Here is a 22,803-nt window from a genome sequence, read left to right on the forward strand (position 1 = left end):
AAAAAAATTTTAATTAAAAAAATTAAATTATTTTAAAAAACACAAAAAAACAAAAATCTTTTTCGATTTACATCTATCTTGACGCGGTGAGAAAGCTTTAATACTAAAAGATGTAAAAATATTTAAGTATACATTTTTAAAAATTGATCTGAAAATGATATGCCCCCCCCCCCTAGAAAAAATTCTGCGGACGCCCATGGTTATATAACGACAACATGTGATACAGCGGTAATAAAGAATATAAAATTGACATCATTTAATGACATCCATTGAGAAATGTCAGGTGTATACTTGAGCATTAATCTTGTTTTATTATTTTATGCGCATACTAAAATCGCGATATTTAGTTTTATTAAATGTAGAATTAATTACGTGGTCTTTCGAAGATTATTAAGCAAAATTTATATCCTGTAAATAAAACTTATGCGTGATGTTCTTCTCTTGATAATAAATATAAATCTTCATGTTTGTATCGTAATTATTCAAAATAAATGTTTTATCTAAAACTAAGTACCATCTATTGCGGAAATCACAAAAATATATATATATAATACAATCGGATATTCTTAGAATTATTGTGATTACGCTGATTAAAATATGCTCTCTTATTCTGAGAATAAATTTATAATAGATATGATTATACTACATCATCTTAGTTAATTTTATATAATTCCATGACGTGATTGACTTTCAATCGAGATAGGTGTCCTTCGCGCCATATATAAAAAGATTACCTCTAGCCAAGGTTTAACATTTTACTATCATAATAAGAAAAACATTAGTGGCGGTTTGTCAACAGATTCGAGCAGAAATTACAACATACTGTGTCACCAATTATGTTCACATTAAGCTTACATCCTGTTCGCAAAATCTGTTGTTGATATTCGATTGACAAAAATCAATGTCTTTTTTCGTGCGCATCATAAAGTGGAGAAATACTCTGGAGTTACATATCTGTTATACCCCTCCAATATACATGTTATTATATAATAGTTGCTAATTTGGATAATAAATTGCAATAACGACAGAAAATGTATGCACGTTTTTAAAATACACGAACGCTTTTAAATCTTCAAATTTTGTTATTAATATTTAATGACAAATGCTAATTCGGAGTTTGTTACTAATAATAAGTAACACTTGCATAAGGAAAGTCATCGGTGAGGTGTAACCTAATATGCATATTTACCAATATCAGGAAATGTTGGTAGCGCATAAATTTAGCCAAATATATCGCGGAAGATTCCACGGAATATCATTAGTTCAGACATCGTCTTAGTTTTCATACTATTATTTTTTATTCTTTGCCCATCACAGGTTCACTTTGTAGTTTCTGCTACACTTACATGCATTGATGCAAGTTTTGCGTTTTGTGCCCGTTGCCAGCGCGTGTAGAGGTGATACGCACACAACCGTGAACCGTATACATGCAATGCGCAGAACGTTCTGCTTACATGTACACAGTTCACGCTTGTGTGCGTATCGCCTCTACACGCGCTGACAGCGGGCACAAAACGCAGAACTTGCATCACTGCTTACATAGTGGTCCTGCGGGCAATATCCTATAACAGGATGTTGTACACATTGGTTATTCGTAACAGGTCATTCACATTTCTTTAAAAATGACCCAATGATCCAAAATTAACTATTTTATGCATCCTGTTCGCCAGAATTCCTGACAGTGGTCTTGAGAGCAGAGGATAGCGATGGTTGTGTGTTACAATTATTTCTTTCTTATCTTAAAATTAAATTTTTGTAAATTCTTTAAGCATGCTTGCAAAACTCTATCAGAGTTTGACAGAGTTTGACTCTACAGAAAATTATTAAAAAATTGAAGAAGTATGAATTTTTTATTTTATGACTATATAATTTTTTTTATTTTTGAAATCAGTAAAGAAAACTATTAAAGAGACTTGAAATAACGACTTTAACCGCTTTATGTATATAAAAAAAAATCTTATGAATCTTAAAATATTGTTTTTATTTATTTACGAATAAACATAAAGAACGATTTTTTCGCACATAATACTAGAATAGAAATGCTATAAAAAATTATAGTAATCCTTGTATTAATATTTGACAATTCATTTTTCAGAGACATTTTGTATCATTATGTCTATTGAATATTCAAAGTGATTGATTAAAATAATATCCAAAGCAATTGACTAAAATAATATATTATCTCACAATAATTATCTCACATTTATATCACTATTTTTGTAAAAAATTAAAACAACTATTTTGTAAAACTTAACTTTTGTTTTTTAGTTTAAATATGACAGTGTTTTTGTATTAAAATAACACTATTTTATATAAGTTTTTTTTTTTATAGCGAAAGGCGCTTGTGCGCGTGCACTTGGCGCCTTTTTCTCACTTTTTTTAAAAGAAGGTACTTTTTTAGCATAGGATTAACACAATTAACTCTGCACAATTAATAATACATATAGTTTGTATATCGTCATCTATTTACATCTATGGGGAGGCTATGCGTGTGTGAGTTTTTCCTCGTTATATTTTTTCACTTAAAAGCAAAATAAGGAATTAGATACTCACATCACATCGAGGACAAAACGTTGTTCTCAACGTTTACGATGAGCAACGCTACGATAAGAAACACATTCTGAATCGCGAAAAACCGCTTGTGTTTTTGTCACTATGTTTTTTAATAAATTGAAGTACGAGAGAATGCATCAGACAGGTGCATCTCGCATGCCGACTAACGTGCAACTCGTATTTCGTGCTGCGGGTATATTAAGTTTTGCATCGATCCATTCAATATCCAACATTTTGTCTAAGCGTGCGCAGTTCATAAGTTTAGACCGGTGAAACAAAAATACAATGTCATGATCTTGCGGGCTCTTTCAATATATGCCATGCATACTAAATTCTAATATGGTACTTAAAATGCGGGGTGATAAAGAGGTCATTGTGTGATCTTTTATCTCTTTCTATTGTAGGCCTTTTTTAGTGGTAGAATCACCATCAAAACTCGATGATGGTAGTGATGTCGACTATATATACATACACTAGTGCAAAAGTCTAAGAAGAAAAGAGACAAAGGTCACACAATGCCCCCCCCTTTGTATCTCCCGTTTACGGCAAGCTTATATGGGAAGGTGCGTTGCAGTATGTATAGAGTTTAGTGGCCATGCAAGATAATGCAAGATATGCGAGATAATCAGCTGATGCTGATGCGCGTAAAAATATAGCTATATATGTTTTCATTCATTGCAGTGAAACTGGATTATCGACATAGGCAAGACAATAATATAGGGATCTGTTAGAGCATTATGTACATAAAAATATTATCTATTGCGGAAATTTTTCTGTTAAAACTCCATTCAATAGAGATATTAAAGACAAATTTTGTTTTTATTTCTACATGTTTTATTCTTCGGGAGGATTAATAGTTTAGAAGAATATATAAAATATGCCATCTTTTTCTATATAATTAGTTATCTCGGAATTATTTTATTGTATGAAATATTAAGTGTAAAATAATTGTGATAAGAAGAAAAAGTATTTTCTCTCTCTCTCTCTCTCTCTCTCTCTCTCTCTCCGTTTTAAATTTGTTAAAATATTTGCCATGAAAGCATCTTTAACAGCAATGTCAGGACATTTTATATAGGAGAATTCACTTACCATGAAAACTACATGGGAAATCCTTGCTATTCACGTCTGGAAACGCGTTGCCGAGAATAATGAACCCTCGTACTGAACTCGATTTTTATATGTGAAAAGCTGTGAAAAGATCTTTCTCGTATTCAAGAAGAGTTAGAATGGCTTCTCTTTTCTCGACACTTTTATAGTGAGTTATAAAATACATATAACTGAAAGATTTAGACGAGAAATCAATACGTTGTGACTTCAAAAACAATTCACATTAAACTGATTCGTGTAAACTAATTGTAGACATCATATTATTGATTTATCAAAGGCGATAAGCAGCACTCTATAAATACAACTTTTAATTGTTGCACACAAGTTTTTTTTTAAATCAGTTCAGGTATTACTTCTCCAATTAGATTCCATCATTCTATTCTCGACTCTAATATTTTATTGTTAGCTGAAAAATCTTGCGACCCGACGTAATGAATCATTCTCATCTTCCATGTCGGTGCTTGTTGACGCGTTATCGAGACCGAGCAACTAGAAAATTGCTCGTATAATAGGTGGTTGATACAATACGAAGTAATGGGAACCATATAATACGCATGGGCGCAGATGAGACGTTATTTATGCATGAAAAACATTCATTCTACAGAACGTAGAATCAAAGCCTAAATTAATACTTCATAATCTTGTGTCACTATTTCTCAGTTATGTTGTAAAAGAACAGCGTGTGTGTGTGTGTGCGTGTTATTCGAACAAAAGAATCGAACAGAGAAAGAGAATCTCGAACAGATTATTTTATTATTCTATTATGTACATAATATTCTCTCATTATATCGTACCGATATAAAAAAATAAAGTTAAATATGCATTTAAAGTTGATATATAGAGTATAATTTTATTTATTTCCTAGAATGTGCTTGGACACACAATGCCCCCCCCTTTGTATCTCCCGTTTACGGCAAGCTTATATGGGAAGGTGCGTTGCAGTATGTATAGAGTTTAGTGGCCATGCAAGATAATGCAAGATATGCGAGATAATCAGCTGATGCTGATGCGCGTAAAAATATAGCTATATATGTTTTCATTCATTGCAGTGAAACTGGATTATCGACATAGGCAAGACAATAATATAGGGATCTGTTAGAGCATTATGTACATAAAAATATTATCTATTGCGGAAATTTTTCTGTTAAAACTCCATTCAATAGAGATATTAAAGACAAATTTTGTTTTTATTTCTACATGTTTTATTCTTCGGGAGGATTAATAGTTTAGAAGAATATATAAAATATGCCATCTTTTTCTATATAATTAGTTATCTCGGAATTATTTTATTGTATGAAATATTAAGTGTAAAATAATTGTGATAAGAAGAAAAAGTATTTTCTCTCTCTCTCTCTCTCTCTCTCTCTCTCTCTCTCTTTTTCTATTTATCTCGGAATTATTTTATTGTATGAAATATTAAGTGTAAAATAATTGTGATAAGAAGAAAAAGTATTTTCTCTCTCTCTCTCTCTCTCTCTCTCTCTCTCTCCGTTTTAAATTTGTTAAAATATTTGCCATGAAAGCATCTTTAACAGCAATGTCAGGACATTTTATATAGGAGAATTCACTTACCATGAAAACTACATGGGAAATCCTTGCTATTCACGTCTGGAAACGCGTTGCCGAGAATAATGAACCCTCGTACTGAACTCGATTTTTATATGTGAAAAGCTGTGAAAAGATCTTTCTCGTATTCAAGAAGAGTTAGAATGGCTTCTCTTTTCTCGACACTTTTATAGTGAGTTATAAAATACATATAACTGAAAGATTTAGACGAGAAATCAATACGTTGTGACTTCAAAAACAATTCACATTAAACTGATTCGTGTAAACTAATTGTAGACATCATATTATTGATTTATCAAAGGCGATAAGCAGCACTCTATAAATACAACTTTTAATTGTTGCACACAAGTTTTTTTTTAAATCAGTTCAGGTATTACTTCTCCAATTAGATTCCATCATTCTATTCTCGACTCTAATATTTTATTGTTAGCTGAAAAATCTTGCGACCCGACGTAATGAATCATTCTCATCTTCCATGTCGGTGCTTGTTGACGCGTTATCGAGACCGAGCAACTAGAAAATTGCTCGTATAATAGGTGGTTGATACAATACGAAGTAATGGGAACCATATAATACGCATGGGCGCAGATGAGACGTTATTTATGCATGAAAAACATTCATTCTACAGAACGTAGAATCAAAGCCTAAATTAATACTTCATAATCTTGTGTCACTATTTCTCAGTTATGTTGTAAAAGAACAGCGTGTGTGTGTGTGTGCGTGTTATTCGAACAAAAGAATCGAACAGAGAAAGAGAATCTCGAACAGATTATTTTATTATTCTATTATGTACATAATATTCTCTCATTATATCGTACCGATATAAAAAAATAAAGTTAAATATGCATTTAAAGTTGATATATAGAGTATAATTTTATTTATTTCCTAGAATGTGCTTTATGCAATATGTCGAATATTATACCGTAATTCTACTTTTGCTACTATTATTGTATGCTTTGTCTTCGAAAGTTATTTTTCAGCTTGCGTGTTTATAATTATCTCTTATACATGGATCAAATTTTTTCGGCCAATCCTGAATGCCTGCTGTCGCGTTGTGAAGAAATGAGCACCTGCTTCACAGAAGCTGCTCGTTGGAATATGCAACAGTGTAGGTAATATACCACGATGCGTTCAGTTGTGCTGCAGCTGAGATAACTATTGAGTCTGACAGAAATCAAACGAGTAATATTATCACGAAATTACCACTTTCGTGTAATAAGTTTTTCTTTATTTTCGTTTTAATATTATAAAACTTGAATATCAAAATTTTCAAACTATCTGTAATATTACGAGAAAATAAGATATTTTTTAAAATCGCTATAAAATAATTTCCATAAAAATATATAAAAAAATTTACATTCAAAATCGTAAAGCTTCAAATATATCTAGTTTGTGAACATAATATGGTCCATCTACAGAAAGATTCAAATGTTTGTGCGCTTGATCAGAGCGGATCGTAAATGCGGGAGGCGGGATACGAGGAGCCACGTGACCAAGCGCGTGTTCAACAGTAACAGCTGCACCGATGCAGTCCTTTCAATTCACGTTGAACCTTCGTCGAAGTAACATTGCGGCGATCGGATCAGCAAGCCGTATTATTCGATTGTTCGGAAATATTTTATCTTGATTTTTTAAGTGCCGCAAATTAATTCTACGTTCGACACGTACGATACGTTAATTCGGAACGTCGCAGAGATTATTTTACTTTTAACACATTTTCAAGTTAAAATGATAGAGTGCGAAATTATTGTCTGCGTTTAATATGTCGATGCGATAAAAATTATGAATACGTAATTTTCAAGAGAAGAAAGGTGATTGTAATCGGAGTGAAAAAATTTGGCGTAAGAATATATAGCTTTAAGAATAATGAATAATCGCAGAAAGTCGACTCACGGTCGATGCGTGATGCTGACAATTGCTATCATTGCGTACATGTTGGCTGTACTCTCTCTCTCTCTCTCTCTCTCTCTCTCTCTCTCTCTCCGTTTTAAATTTGTTAAAATATTTGCCATGAAAGCATCTTTAACAGCAATGTCAGGACATTTTATATAGGAGAATTCACTTACCATGAAAACTACATGGGAAATCCTTGCTATTCACGTCTGGAAACGCGTTGCCGAGAATAATGAACCCTCGTACTGAACTCGATTTTTATATGTGAAAAGCTGTGAAAAGATCTTTCTCGTATTCAAGAAGAGTTAGAATGGCTTCTCTTTTCTCGACACTTTTATAGTGAGTTATAAAATACATATAACTGAAAGATTTAGACGAGAAATCAATACGTTGTGACTTCAAAAACAATTCACATTAAACTGATTCGTGTAAACTAATTGTAGACATCATATTATTGATTTATCAAAGGCGATAAGCAGCACTCTATAAATACAACTTTTAATTGTTGCACACAAGTTTTTTTTTAAATCAGTTCAGGTATTACTTCTCCAATTAGATTCCATCATTCTATTCTCGACTCTAATATTTTATTGTTAGCTGAAAAATCTTGCGACCCGACGTAATGAATCATTCTCATCTTCCATGTCGGTGCTTGTTGACGCGTTATCGAGACCGAGCAACTAGAAAATTGCTCGTATAATAGGTGGTTGATACAATACGAAGTAATGGGAACCATATAATACGCATGGGCGCAGATGAGACGTTATTTATGCATGAAAAACATTCATTCTACAGAACGTAGAATCAAAGCCTAAATTAATACTTCATAATCTTGTGTCACTATTTCTCAGTTATGTTGTAAAAGAACAGCGTGTGTGTGTGTGTGCGTGTTATTCGAACAAAAGAATCGAACAGAGAAAGAGAATCTCGAACAGATTATTTTATTATTCTATTATGTACATAATATTCTCTCATTATATCGTACCGATATAAAAAAATAAAGTTAAATATGCATTTAAAGTTGATATATAGAGTATAATTTTATTTATTTCCTAGAATGTGCTTTATGCAATATGTCGAATATTATACCGTAATTCTACTTTTGCTACTATTATTGTATGCTTTGTCTTCGAAAGTTATTTTTCAGCTTGCGTGTTTATAATTATCTCTTATACATGGATCAAATTTTTTCGGCCAATCCTGAATGCCTGCTGTCGCGTTGTGAAGAAATGAGCACCTGCTTCACAGAAGCTGCTCGTTGGAATATGCAACAGTGTAGGTAATATACCACGATGCGTTCAGTTGTGCTGCAGCTGAGATAACTATTGAGTCTGACAGAAATCAAACGAGTAATATTATCACGAAATTACCACTTTCGTGTAATAAGTTTTTCTTTATTTTCGTTTTAATATTATAAAACTTGAATATCAAAATTTTCAAACTATCTGTAATATTACGAGAAAATAAGATATTTTTTAAAATCGCTATAAAATAATTTCCATAAAAATATATAAAAAAATTTACATTCAAAATCGTAAAGCTTCAAATATATCTAGTTTGTGAACATAATATGGTCCATCTACAGAAAGATTCAAATGTTTGTGCGCTTGATCAGAGCGGATCGTAAATGCGGGAGGCGGGATACGAGGAGCCACGTGACCAAGCGCGTGTTCAACAGTAACAGCTGCACCGATGCAGTCCTTTCAATTCACGTTGAACCTTCGTCGAAGTAACATTGCGGCGATCGGATCAGCAAGCCGTATTATTCGATTGTTCGGAAATATTTTATCTTGATTTTTTAAGTGCCGCAAATTAATTCTACGTTCGACACGTACGATACGTTAATTCGGAACGTCGCAGAGATTATTTTACTTTTAACACATTTTCAAGTTAAAATGATAGAGTGCGAAATTATTGTCTGCGTTTAATATGTCGATGCGATAAAAATTATGAATACGTAATTTTCAAGAGAAGAAAGGTGATTGTAATCGGAGTGAAAAAATTTGGCGTAAGAATATATAGCTTTAAGAATAATGAATAATCGCAGAAAGTCGACTCACGGTCGATGCGTGATGCTGACAATTGCTATCATTGCGTACATGTTGGCTGTATTTGTCAAGGTATGTGTGCACATAGTTTTTTTAGATTTATTTTCACATTTGTCTTGATTTTTCAAAACAATTTACTTATTAATGCAAAACGGAAGAGTGTCTAAATAAAAATTTACGAACAGAAGTAAATCAATAATTATTACTAACAATGAAAGTATGTTTAACTTCAACAAGTATCTATAGAAAAATTGGAGGTCGTCCAATCTCCATCGAGTTTGAGCAACGAAAGTTCTAGGATATAGTGTACGTTTGACAGAGAGCTGTATTTATCGAAATAGGATAAATTGTATAAAAAAAAAATTTGATCACATCGCTGTAATTCATCGGTAAGATATTCCAATAATATTAAATCGCTTTTGTATTTGAGTTAAATTAATTATCGTCATCGTCTTTAAAGAAGAAGGGAGAAATAGAGAGAGAGAGATAGTACAATCACATTTCATTGCTTAGAAATTCCCATATTATATGCCCTCGGATTTAGTGACTTTATTAAACAAAATATAGAACTAATTATTGGCTAAATACTTTTGTGAAAGCACAGTTAATAACGCAAAGATGAAGAAGAGCGACCAAGATAACAATCGTCATGCGAGAATTTCGAACGCTGATTTTATGATGATAATTATTATTACCCGATTCATCTTGAAATATCGCCGACAGATAAGATCGGTTCTCACATGCGAGCGCATCTTTGTAATGTACAGAATATATAAGCATGAATAAAGATAGATGAGAGAGCACGAGGGTTGAGCCGAAAATATCAAAGTTACGAACATTTAGACGATACATATACATATGAACAAGATATGATGCGTAGCAATCGAGAATACTACGATTATCAAAATTACATATTTTATTATTTTGTCTTTATTTATGCTTATGAAAGAAAGAAAAATATTTCACATAAAAATATTCTAGAATTAAACATTTTATAAAAAAATTAATTTGTAAAAAATTAAATTTAAAAACACTTTTTTGTTATTTATATAAATTAGGTTTTGAACTAACAGATCTTAAATCTTATGAATTATAAAAAAAAAACTCTCTGTTATTAGATACCCTATAAAGATTTTATTTAAATAATAAAAATTATTACATTATAATTATTTCGTTTTTTTTTTATATGTGAGATTTATAAAGATTAATCATTTTAATTTTAATTAGTTAACATTTGATCAAATTATATATATCGCGTATCGATATAACATTGTATCTTGTTACATATTTTGCATCGGACTGTAAAACACTCGGCATGCGTATTCAAAGAGTTGAACGCACGAACACAAAGCACGAGCAGAGTGCATATGTCGTTTGCAACTTGTGTTTGTGTTGGGGGCCCATGCCGCATTATACAGCACGCATTCGTCTGGCATGTTAGTCGGCGGGTTATTCGGTTCACTGGGGTACGTCGTGCTTTATGAGGCTCATTAGTATGCCATGGGAACCCGGAGACGGCGGTTCCGCTGGCGATGCGATTTTCGCGATGATCTTCGTCGGGCCTGACTCGCGCTCTTTTACGCCCTCGCAAGGAACGTTCAGGTGTGCATTATAGGAAATAGAGGGTCGCGCACACACACACAAGGATATATCGGCGTCGCAGACGCAAGGAAAAACAGCGTTGTGTTACAACGTAACATCACGTACAATTATCTTAAATACGATATGCTACATGTATCGGCAATTTGGGTATATCGGCAAATTACGGTATCGATACGGCGTGGCCGCAGTCTAACAGGTGAAAACAGAAAGAAAGTACATGTTTACGAAACGGTACTTTGTAACGTACTCATACACATAGTTTCACGAAAGAGAGTGTGATGTATTCGCGTTGCAAGTCGAATTACGCGAGATGGGACAATAAAGGAAAGATAAAGGAAAGAGGGAGAGAAGAACATACGCATGCCCGATTGTAGAGACGCGGAATTTCAGAGGAAGGATGTAGAATTCTAGCTAAAGTTTCACACATGTATTTTCGTATTGTTGTGAATTATTGACGTGGAAGAACTTGTCAGTCCGAATGGCGCCTTGGCGCGCTGCAAACTGCCTGAAATGTACCTTGTTTACGCGGGTGATTGGTGAGGTCTCGGAGGGTACCGGATCTCATTAGCATTGTAAGAGAACTCGAGAAGCTACGACGATTTCCTTCGCGGTACAATTGTCGCGATATTGCCAGTTATGTTTGAACGAATGTGAGACATTCGTTCCCTGAATAACGAACGTAATTAACATAATTATATTTGCACAATCGTGTCTTTTAATTATTATCCATTTTTCTACGCAATATTTTACATTCGGTAGCTATGAGTTTATCATTTTTGTTCCATTTTCATTTCGATAGTAAACAAAGGTCTGATGCGCACTTTATTCGCGATGTCGAAGCAGTTACAAGAGTATGCTCTTACCTCTCCCCCATCCAGGTGCGCGGTAACCTTCGTCGACCCACGGAATATATAGGTGGAGGGCAGGGTGTTCGTGGAACAATAGGGTGCGTAGTGGTCAAAGATAATTATCGCGGTTCTCGAGGCAGCTGCGACTCTGTGGGTTAACCCTCAGGGTAACCCCGGTGTCTTCCTCCGGGAAGTAGAACCGACCGTTGTGTGCTGTGTGCTCGACCGAGGAAGTCAGGCACACATATTGTACATACTAAGGGGAGAACCCAGTCTAGCGTGACTCCGCGGGTTGCTGCCTGTTGCAACTTTGACGGTACCCTCCTCCGAATATCTCGAGGCTTTGCGGTTTGTTCGAGTTCGTTGAAAGCTTCCTGTCGGAAATAACACAAGAAAGTAGCAAACGTATAAAAGAACTATGAATATATAATAGAATATATGCAAAATATTACGTATCCTCAATTTTTGACGATTCTTGATTGTGAATATACTTATATAATATATATTTTAAAATTTATTGTGTATATATTTTATACGCACATCTAATTATTGCTATTTTCTAATCTTTGATATATAGTTTCATCTTTTACATGATGTTACACAAAAGTGAAAATATGATATTTAAGGCGAATTTAATAAATATTTCATGTTTAATATTGATAGAGCAGAAATCGAAAAGATTCAATCCATCGTAGAGTAAGCGCATCGACGATGGGTTTGAATGAAATATCTTATCCTATAATAACGTTTGGAACGTGTCTCCGTTCGGCTTCGAAATTACAGCAATTTTTCTCTCGTGCGCAAGGTATCCGCCTCTTCCGGTGACAAATGGAAGTAGGCCACGTTCCCTCAGGTGAGCCGACGAGGATAAAAATCCAACCCTGACGCGATCCTATATATACATACCTATATAATATACATACGGGAATCTTTTCATATTCAAAAAAAAAAAAAAAAAATCTTTGCTAATTTTTCTCATGGTCTTAGAAACGCAACAGAGTACTACAATTACTTACAAATTTAGCGAAAATGATTTTCAAAGTTGTTTTCGGACATTGATGATGATTTTGTTATTTTTGCTACTGTTTTTCATATTCAAAAAAAAAAAAAAAAATCTTTGCTAATTATTCTCATGGTCGTAGAAACGCAACAGAGTACTACAATTACTTACAAATTTAGCGAAAATGATTTTCAAAGTTGTTTTCGGACATTGATGATGATTTTGTTATTTTTGCTACTGTTTAATTAAATTAAATTTTTTTTAAATATCATTTATTTTGCAAACACGCCATGAACGAAAAAACTTGAATGAAAGAAGACCAATGTCCAATTTTCGTTAAATCATGCGAGTTTTATATCGTGTCGCACGTGCATTCATCGATCAGCATTGAAATTTATCGGCATCAATGTGTCTATGAAAAAAAAAAAAGGAAAACAAAAATGGGACACAAAAGGGACAGCAATTACCGTTTCCGTTTCGTTCTTCCATTCCGGAAGTTTCTATTCATACTCGTCACACTGTGAACGCAACATTACTTCCGTCATCATCGTTACGGATCGTTTGCCGACACCGCCGTTCGATTTGTCATCGGATTAAATCGATGCATCGCGGTTGTATCGCGAAAAATATCTTTATGTTATATATAAGGCAAGTGAATTCTATTCTTCTTTCTCGTTTACTCTCGTCTAGCCCCCCGGAAATTCTAATATCGACATACCGCGAATTTTTTATGACGATCACGTTTCTCTACGGTGCATAATCGTTGGTTTACGATATGCTCGCGGTTAGTAGAAAATCGGCGGGAGAAAGATTGGAAATCGCCAAAGGCAATTCTTAACATCCAAAGATATTCTTAACATGATGCAAATCCTTTTTTTTCTCTCTCTCTCTCTCTCTCTCTCTCTGTCTCTTTCTCTCTTGTATTGTTCGAGCGGGATGTTGACATTTCGAAAGCGATTACTCGTCGACTCGTCCCGAACACAAGAACATTCTGCGGTTTCTGCGAACAAACTTTTTTCCGATCGATAAATCTTGCCCAGGCAAAATCGCGTCTTCACGATTGCTACGAGACGTTCGAGGGTATATATCTTCGTCGAAGAATGTGACGTGCCTCCCACTTCGAGCAATTACCTAGAAGAAGCTTCGGAGATCGATATTCTTTGCCTCGTTGATGCTATTCTCAAAGTATTCTCGCCGCAAATTTAACGTCAAATATAGTTGCTCGGTTCATAACTCACTTCGGTACTGTGAATGCAATTTTCCGTGTATTAAAATTCTATTGAGCTAAAGTATAAAACAAGCTTCTTCATTTATATTTATTTTTAATATTCTTTTATATTTTCGAAGATTAATTTGTTGACAGCTGCTTGATGTTCAATGGCTCATTATTATTCAATTCGCTAACTTAATAAAGTGATTATCGGCTTCGAAGGGTCGCAACCCTTAACTAGCTAGGTTTGCCACAACCGTAAATTGACAGCAGGCATCCTTACATGTAAATGTGACGGCTCGTGTTACGTCTAAGATGAGGTGACGGGCGTTTTATTGAACTGTTGGGAAAATAATGCATATTTTCTCAAAGAGCAACTTTGTATTATTAATCATGCATAAATACATAAGAAATTGACAATATTTTTCATTTGGGCGAGAGAAATCAAAAGTCGCATAATACAAGATTTTACTTTAAATCACGAAAAAAATGTCTCTTGATAAAATTATCTTTTCTGTAAAATCGCAGATTCATAAAACGAATGTGCAAGTCGAAGGATGCACGTAAAATTAAGATTAAAAATTATACTCTCTCTATGTAATAGGAAGCTTAATGATGTTAACGCTGATAGCATGTGTATGGAAGGAGGATAAATAAGGTAAAGGGTTTTGAATTAAGGTCTGGTGCTAATGATTCGCATGATGCGTGATGACTGTCGGCGCGTGCCGCACGAAACAGCTGCCAACAGCTGCTCTTAAAAGGGATCGTTTCTCTCGGTCTTCTTATTTTTACCTGTCGCTTTTGTGGTCGAGCGACGCATCCGCGTCTCTAACATATATATGTTATAGAGAAATATTTTTTTCCGAAACAAATCTTTTTAAAAATTTAGCTATAATTAAAACCCCTATCTCTTTTGAAACGTTGGATGCAGAGATAATATGAGTTTAAAGGTAATCAAAATTTCATTATTCGTTTTCTAAGTTTATCGACTGATGGATCAATAAATTCTCTCTATACTAAAAGAAATTCGAGAACTAAATGAGTTTATATGTCAAATCTTTTTGCGTATTAATGTTAAATTGCTAGAGAAAAAATGAATTATATTATTTGACTGCTATGTGGATTAAACATATATAAAAAACATTTTAATAATATTATTCAATAAATAGAAACAATTTTAAATGGAGAAATTACTTTTTTCGGGAAAATTAATCGGCGAAAGTATAGCGGGATATATCCTAACGTATTAAGAGCAGCATTTTATGCGTGAGAGAGTACGGGGGTTCATATATCGCGTCTCGATCTGGCCAAAGTAGGCGGAAGAAAGGCGCAAGGTGTTCTCCCGCAGTCAGGTGGCCGCCTTCTTCTGTGCACCTGTTGTTGGACGGTCAAACCTGCATTTCATCAAGTCTGATTAGAAGAGCAAAAAGATAATGGTCGGAGGTCGATGATGCACAATTCCTAGTCCATCCATAGTATAATCCATTTGACATTACACAATATACTCAATTGCAGAAAAAATAGACACACATCGTCCATAGCTTTACACTATTCAGAGATATACATTATATATGTCAAAAAATAAAATGACTATATAGAACGATTAATAAGATTGTTTAGTAAAAGAATAAGTTAACCGCGCGTTGGTTGGCCATTGGTTACCTGTCGGTAGTAACCCCTATTAATTATATGCAATTAAGAAATAATTATGAAATTTTATGGACCGGTCGTTCAACTCTTGATTTTGTATCGTGACTTCGCTTCCTGAGATGCCTAAGAAGATATTTCAAATTAAAACGTTATGCGGTTAATAATTATAGGTTCACGCTGTAATTTGAGAATCTGATTTCTCGAGTGATTTCTCCAAATTAAAAATATTAAATAAATTTTACAAAAATATATATTATTGTTAGGGCCAATCGATCTTAGACAAGAATGTTTCTCTTTCATGAAAGATACAAAATATAATTAAACGTAAAATACGCAATTTTTTTACAGTGATATGTAAGCACGTTACTTGTATAAAGAATTTATTTATCAATCTGGATGCATACATAGTACATCTTTAATTGTCCACGAATATTATTCAGAAGATCGTCCGGAATCGATTGCGCAAACAGTTTTCGAATCGCTTCTGGAATCCGATCTCAAAGATTACAACATATCCTCGACGAGCCTTACGTCTGTTGTTGATTCAGACTCAGGACTACTATACTAACCATCTGCCGCTCTGTACGATTCCAGACGGGCGAAGGCAAGCCTCACATCAGGCACCACCGGGACGGCTCGCACTGCAGCAGATGCGGTCCAGGCTGGGGCGTGATTAGCCGCTGCGCCCGCGGCCGCGACACCGTGTGCGGAAAGTGTCCCGCCGGCACGTACAGCCCGCATCACGGCACGCAGCCCTGCTGGAACTGCGCCAGATGCGGCCCGGGTTTGTACGAGGCGCATCCGTGTACCACGCGCACCGACACCGTCTGCGACTCCTGTCATCGCCCGACGCCGGACAATCCCGATTATCGGCGCAAGTGCGAGGGTCGCGCGAGGTTCTTCCTCGCACCGGAGGATGCTCGGAGCACCGCCGAGGAGAGCGTGCTGGTGAACGAACCGGCGTACCGTTTCCAGCTCAACGACAGGGAGCAGATACTCGAGAGAGACGTGGAGGCCATCCTGAGGGACAAATCGGCCGCTCGATCGGAGGATCTATCGAGAATCTAATTACCATGCGAATATTGATCCTGAATAAAATTGTATTCTTTGTCCATCGCGGACAAGACGGAAACAAAAGGTTTTTGCAACAGTATTACTCAGTTGTTACAAGATTCTCGGAAGGTTGAACTAGGATACTCAAGAAATAAGCGGATCACGCAGAGTATAAAATCCGAAGAGTATAGATCCGAAAATAGAGGATTAGAGGAATAATGTATGTATGTTCGATATCCATCTTTTTTAATACTAGTCAATTAATATTTAAGAGAATTGATATTGACTGAGAAGTAGCGTACGATCTCGGTACAATGTACGGTTTGCATTCAATTGGAAATTTATTATTTTCTGTCTCTCGTTCATTCATTATACACACACAGAGGAATTCCGATCATTCTGCATCGTACAATGCAGCACAAATGGAAAACACTCTCTATATGCAAAGTATAATTAGCATATAAAAAAATTTCTTTCCTCTTATGTACGAGTAAACGGTTATACTTTCAATATTTAGATCTACGTTATATGTCATAATGAGATGAATATTTAATGTAATTCAATATTATCTGTGTGTGGGCGCTATAGATTATTTTGCAACATCTGTATCGAAATTTTTACATACAGCCATTCTTGAATTTTAGGATATATTTTCACGAAAATTTTCGTGATTACATTTTTACGTGCATTTGAATATATAAATATTGCACATGTCATATATATATATGCATAGATTAAACTCGCTGTTACCATTGACTGACGAGAAGGTCGTACGCTTATAACTAATCGATATATTCGAATCCACGTAAATGCGGTCTTTCGAATTTCATTTGGAATTAGTACGACGCGTAATGGCAGATGTCAAGTCGCATTTAGTCCTTGATTGCTATTTTCCACTTTATCGAAAAGCATTTTGGTGTCCGTGGTTACGAATTCGATATTCCTGCCAAATATTCGGCATGTTTTTTGGATCGATCACGCAGATGCGAGCGGTTTAAAGATACGAGCGAGCGCTGCAAATTATGTCTGTGTTGCTAGATCAATATGGCCGTTTACATTTTTTAACATTATTTATACATATACAGTTCTGCTTACGGATATAGATCTCTCTGTATATTACACACAAACTTGCGGTGTGAACAAACTTCGATGTTACATTTCCAAAGACCTTTCGATATCATTATGCTCTTATTTCGTTAGATAGGTATAATATGCACACATCTAATCGATACGCACGTATATTCCAATTTTAAGGATAGATCGGGATTGCCTCGTTGCATATACGGCTTTTTTTTACTCGAGAGAACTAATTATAGATATCGATAAACGAGAACGTGCCAAGTTTGATACGTTTAAGGTGAAAGTTTCGTCGACACGTGTCCTCGTTTGATTTCATTGGATAATATAATGTCGGTTCTCAACAGCGCGTTAAGCTTCCAGAAATAATTTTCTCTCAAAACGAGAACGCTGTGGGCCACTTATCAAAAATAGAGAAGCCAAAGTATATCTATCTTATCTTTTGACTTTCATCCTTTTAATGGTATGTCACGATTGGTCCACATAATCCATGTAGCAGTGTAATATTTAAAATGAAGGATAAAACAAATAAGAGGAAATTATAAATAAACTATTTACATACGCAAGATATTCCAATAAGTATCTTACGAACAAATATATTTTCGCAACCAGACATATATCGTTTCTTTTTTATTTATTTGACGATATTTATACTTAATAGCAATTCGATGTTGAATTATATCTCATTAGTTAATCCTTTCAAGTGTCGCGCAATTGATAAAACTGATAGGACTAGCAATTCGGCTATTCGGAATTGAGTTGACTCTGATATCGTTATACAGTGGCTCGCATTCTTAGCGTGCATTTAAAGTTAAACGTGACTCGATTTTATCTCTATATATTTTCGTTTTTATACATAAATGTGAAATTTCAGACTAGACGATTGTATTTAACATTGAGTGAAACGACAAATACAAATGAGATTATACAAGCCAACATGGCTTATTGTCTAAATCTAGATATGTTGATAAGATAATTTACACGCGGATTTCGCCTACGAGACGATACATTGTCCTGCCCGATATCACAGAAAATACTCGAATAACATCAATATCGATCGTATCCATTGCTGTATCTGTATATCTAATCAAATATTTTGTGTGTTAATTACCGCGTCTCTCGAATCATGATACGTTCGTTATTTCATATATTAGCAAATTTCATAGTCAAATAAACACATGTATGCGTAACTAATAATTGAATGCCAAGTTACACGCAATTGGATAGATCAGCCAGATGCGGCAAATTATAACGCTATGAAAGAAATGTATCAAATAATACTATTAATTTATCTTGATACTACACTTTTATGAGTAAGTTGTTTGTAAATATGTCATAATGAAACACTATCTAAACATTTCTATCGCTTTATTCATCATACCATTTCGATCCTTTATCGTATATTTAATTGTTACGTTCGTATGGAGATACATTTTTCAGGGACATAACTTTGGAAAAGTTCATTCAATAAACAGTAAACATAGGACGCGTTTCTTGAATAGAGATTGTGGCCCCTTTAATATAGTTGCTTGTACTTTCATGTTACAACACTGATCACAATAAATCAACGTTCGCAATAACTTTGACGATTAAGTAAAACGAAGCGACACCATCGAATATGTTTGAATAAATGGAGGCAATTGTCGGACTAATGAGAGAATCGAGAGAGTCAAACAGATATAAAATAAATCGGTGATTTTCTCTTCACTCCGAGAGGAAGAAAGAACGTTTATAGGATATGTGATGGGAATCGTTAGAATCATACTTGGAAGAGAAAGAAAAATGTAAACAAATGTACGCGCTATGGGAGACTAAAAATTGCTTTCGCATAACGAGATTAAAATACATATTTTGAACTTTCTTAAAGTTGTCTTAAAGCTTTTTCAAGCTCGGAATTTGAAGGATCGAAGGGTGAATTTGTAATAAAAAAAGTAAGTATATTCGAACAATGTATATAGTTAGAACAAAAAAAAAAAAATCCGTTACACAATATTCGCTGCGAGAACGCCAAGAGAAATAACAGCCAAACTCAGCTGGAGATCAAGATCAATGTACGTCCATTAATTCTAATTCGAGTTTAAAATCACGGCGGTCAGGAGCCAACAACAGCCACGATACAATTCATGCGTATGCTATACGAAGAAATAAATACAATCTCGATAATTATAAAAGAACGAAAAATCGAAATCTACCACGAATATCATCATACGATACATCCGGCTCGTTCTTCACAGATAATTACTCTTCTACTCGCCGACTGTTTTTTTTTCTTTTCTTTTTTTGGAAGGCAGGGAAGTTGGTTCACAATAGAGAGGGTCTACTGTTAAATTCCTACAATTCCTTTAAATTTCTCCTTTAAATCTGTACACGATTAGACCGCAATGAAGAGGAGACAACGACAGAGGATGACCACGCGAGAAGATATTTCGTGGGACACGCGAAAAACACTCCCTTTAATTTCTCTCGCGATCAAAGAAAAAAATATTCTTAAGATATTATACATTCGAATATCCGAATGTTGAAATATCCCGATGATATCGCGAAATAATCTTGAAATAGAAGGAGATAGGCTCTACAACAATTTAATGCAATAAAACGCGCATAAAAGCTTAGGAAGTTTTTGATATTACGTCGCTTTCTGCATCTGACTTTGCGAGTATATTCAGTTGGCCAACTAATCCCGTAAATTCTACAGTAGGCGTAACAATGAAAATTACACGAGTAGTACCATTCGAGATATTCGAATTACGAATATTCGATTGTACGTTGCATTCGAATATCGAATCGTACCGACATTGATTGCTTCGATCGCCGGTTGATCGGATCGCATCGCTGTATAATAATCTAACAACTGTGTATCGTCACACACATTTCTCTCTTAATACATAATCCGTATATTTATAATATATATGAAGGTATGTATATATATTTATATTGTATATATATTAACGTAACTTTCATTTGAATGTGAAACGGCCCGCACACGATTCATCAATTCGCATAATTTTTTTGCATAATGTTTATCTAATGTGATTTGATTTTAACATTGCTAACAGCTTCAACTTCATTCATTCGTGTACGCAATAATCTTTTAAAGCATCGAATCATGTGCGAGTTTTTAAATCTAAGCGCAAAACATATTTTCATCTCTATATTATAATAAACGAGCATGAACGTGAAGATAAAAAGATATCATTATTATAAATCTCGTTGGTTGTCTTAAAACATAATTTTACCGAACATCATATAATCTTCCTCGCAAATCCATGACTGGTAATCAATAGTGGCGGTCGAGGGTTCACGTCAATCAGTTTGTTTATTTTTTTTTTATTCATAATTTTCGGAAGATCAAGTCTCGATAAAATGACAAACTTATACTATGAGATTCGTTAAAAAAAGTCGCGTGCAATATATATATAGAAGATTGATAAAAATTACAAAATGTTTTATAATTAGTACATTATTAGATTATATATATATATAATTTGTATAACATTGTAAAAAAACTATGAATGAAAAATATACATCACATCGACATACATACAATATAAATTATAAAATCTGCATATATTACATATACATTTAAAAAAAAAGACAAAAGATCTGTTAACGACACCATACAATAAATTGTTACACCGACAATAATTTATATTTCTAGATGTGTTTTACGTCGGTGCGCCAGTGCTATTAAAGCGTTGATTAAATTTTGTAGCAAAGTACATATTATATAGAATTTATAGATTAAGAAAAACATGATTCTTTTATAACAGCTTTTGAAATATTAATCACAGGAATGAAAAGAGAGAAAATGTAAAACGCCCTTACTTTTTTTACATTAACTTATGATTCAGCAATAATTACACGATAAAAGAACCTAACAGTAAAATATTCAAATCCTGTCGCGTATTGTAAAATAATAATAATCGTAGAAAAGGGAAAAAGATAATAATATAATAAAATTCCATTATGCACAATAAATCAAGAAGTAAAAGAAAAACTGATAGCGCCGTGTTCTCTCGACCAATACTAGCCAAAATATGTGACTAATATATATAATTTAAGAAAAAAAGGAGGAATATAATAAGGACTTAGAAACATGGGGAAAGGGGGGATTTACACACTACAATTGAATATAAAAAATATTCTTACTTCCCTGAAAAAAATAAGACATAAATGGAGAGTAAGAAAAAAATTTGAGCTTGTATGGCTACAAATAATGCAACCTATGTATCTCTCGTAAATGTTTATAGCCATTTGTAATTAATTCAAATTTTATATGTACAATTGTATATAAAGCTTTATAAAGATCGGTAATATCTCACTGATCATTATAAAGCGATATTTAAATCATATTTAGAGCTGCTCTTTCCATTGTTAATATTATAAAACGCATTTCGCAAAACACACTTCAAATATTACCTGTACAGAGTATATACTCTATTGAAATATACATCTAACGTAAAATTCTCAAAATAAGTAAACATACTTCTACAACTACAAATCATTAATGTGTGATTTAGATTTCAATTAATAACATACTAAGATTATAACATACCTCCCATTGGAATCATTTTGTAAACATAAAAATGACCAGCCATGGATTTATAATATATCAATATCAATATTATATAGAAAATCTAGAATATTATTCAAAATCAAGATTAGAATAGGGCGCAATTAAATATAAATTCTACTAATTATACAATAATTAATTTGCAGCTGTTAAATATAAGGATATATCTATCTGATAAACAGCTAATATTATACAACTACTGTCATTGTGCCCAAATCTACTCTCGCTCACGCGACGATCTCATAGCGAAATATCGATGCGAATAATCCGTGAATCTAAACGGAACTTATGACGCATGGATACGAAATGATGTAACAAAGAGACATTCACATACAGAGAGATGTTCTAATCTCAAGGATCTGATCTTAATGACTCGCCGATGTTAAGAGTTATATAAATCGTAACGATATAGAGGTAAATATGTATTATAAAATTAAATAAAAAAAAAAAAAAAAACATTCTTTGTTTCTATAATGTGGCAATGTTTGTGAATTTACTCGCAAGGATATCAATCCTCACGATATCTTCTTCATTCGAAGGAATTAATGAAATTTAATTCAAAAACATGCACGTTGCTAAGAAGCTTGCCATACAAGTGCAATTTAAGCAGATATATATATATA

At 33.9% G+C, this 22,803-nt stretch overlaps 2 protein-coding genes across 5 annotated transcripts in view; one reads left to right on the forward strand and one right to left on the reverse strand.

Annotated features, from left to right (window-relative positions):
• LOC115238389 overlaps positions 1–2,779 on the reverse strand; it is a 9,650-nt gene extending 6,871 nt beyond the window's left edge. Inside the window, exon 1 of one of the 2 annotated variants that reach the window (XM_029812163.1) lies at positions 2,554–2,779. The gene's annotated coding sequence lies outside the window, so the exon portion shown is untranslated. The remainder of the gene's footprint in view (positions 1–2,553) is intronic. The other variant, XM_029812162.1, reaches the window with a different exon arrangement.
• Positions 1–22,803, forward strand: part of LOC115238390 (tumor necrosis factor receptor superfamily member 3-like) — a 41,625-nt gene that overhangs the window by 8,342 nt on the left and 10,480 nt on the right. The window contains exons 1-2 of one of the 3 annotated variants that reach the window (XM_029812167.1): positions 8,830–9,239; positions 16,072–22,636. The exons of 1 other annotated variant lie outside the window; for it this stretch is intronic. In XM_029812167.1, coding sequence (XP_029668027.1) covers positions 9,153–9,239; positions 16,072–16,545 — 561 coding nt within the window. In that variant the 5' untranslated portion in view covers positions 8,830–9,152 and the 3' untranslated portion in view covers positions 16,546–22,636. Of the gene's footprint in view, positions 1–8,829; positions 9,240–16,071; positions 22,637–22,803 lie in introns of those variants that run through there. One more of the 3 variants, XR_003884493.1, reaches the window with a different exon arrangement.

This window comes from Formica exsecta, unplaced genomic scaffold (genome assembly GCF_003651465.1).
Source record: "Formica exsecta isolate Colony F162 unplaced genomic scaffold, ASM365146v1 scaffold333, whole genome shotgun sequence".
Lineage (NCBI taxonomy): Eukaryota > Metazoa > Arthropoda > Insecta > Hymenoptera > Formicidae > Formica > Formica exsecta.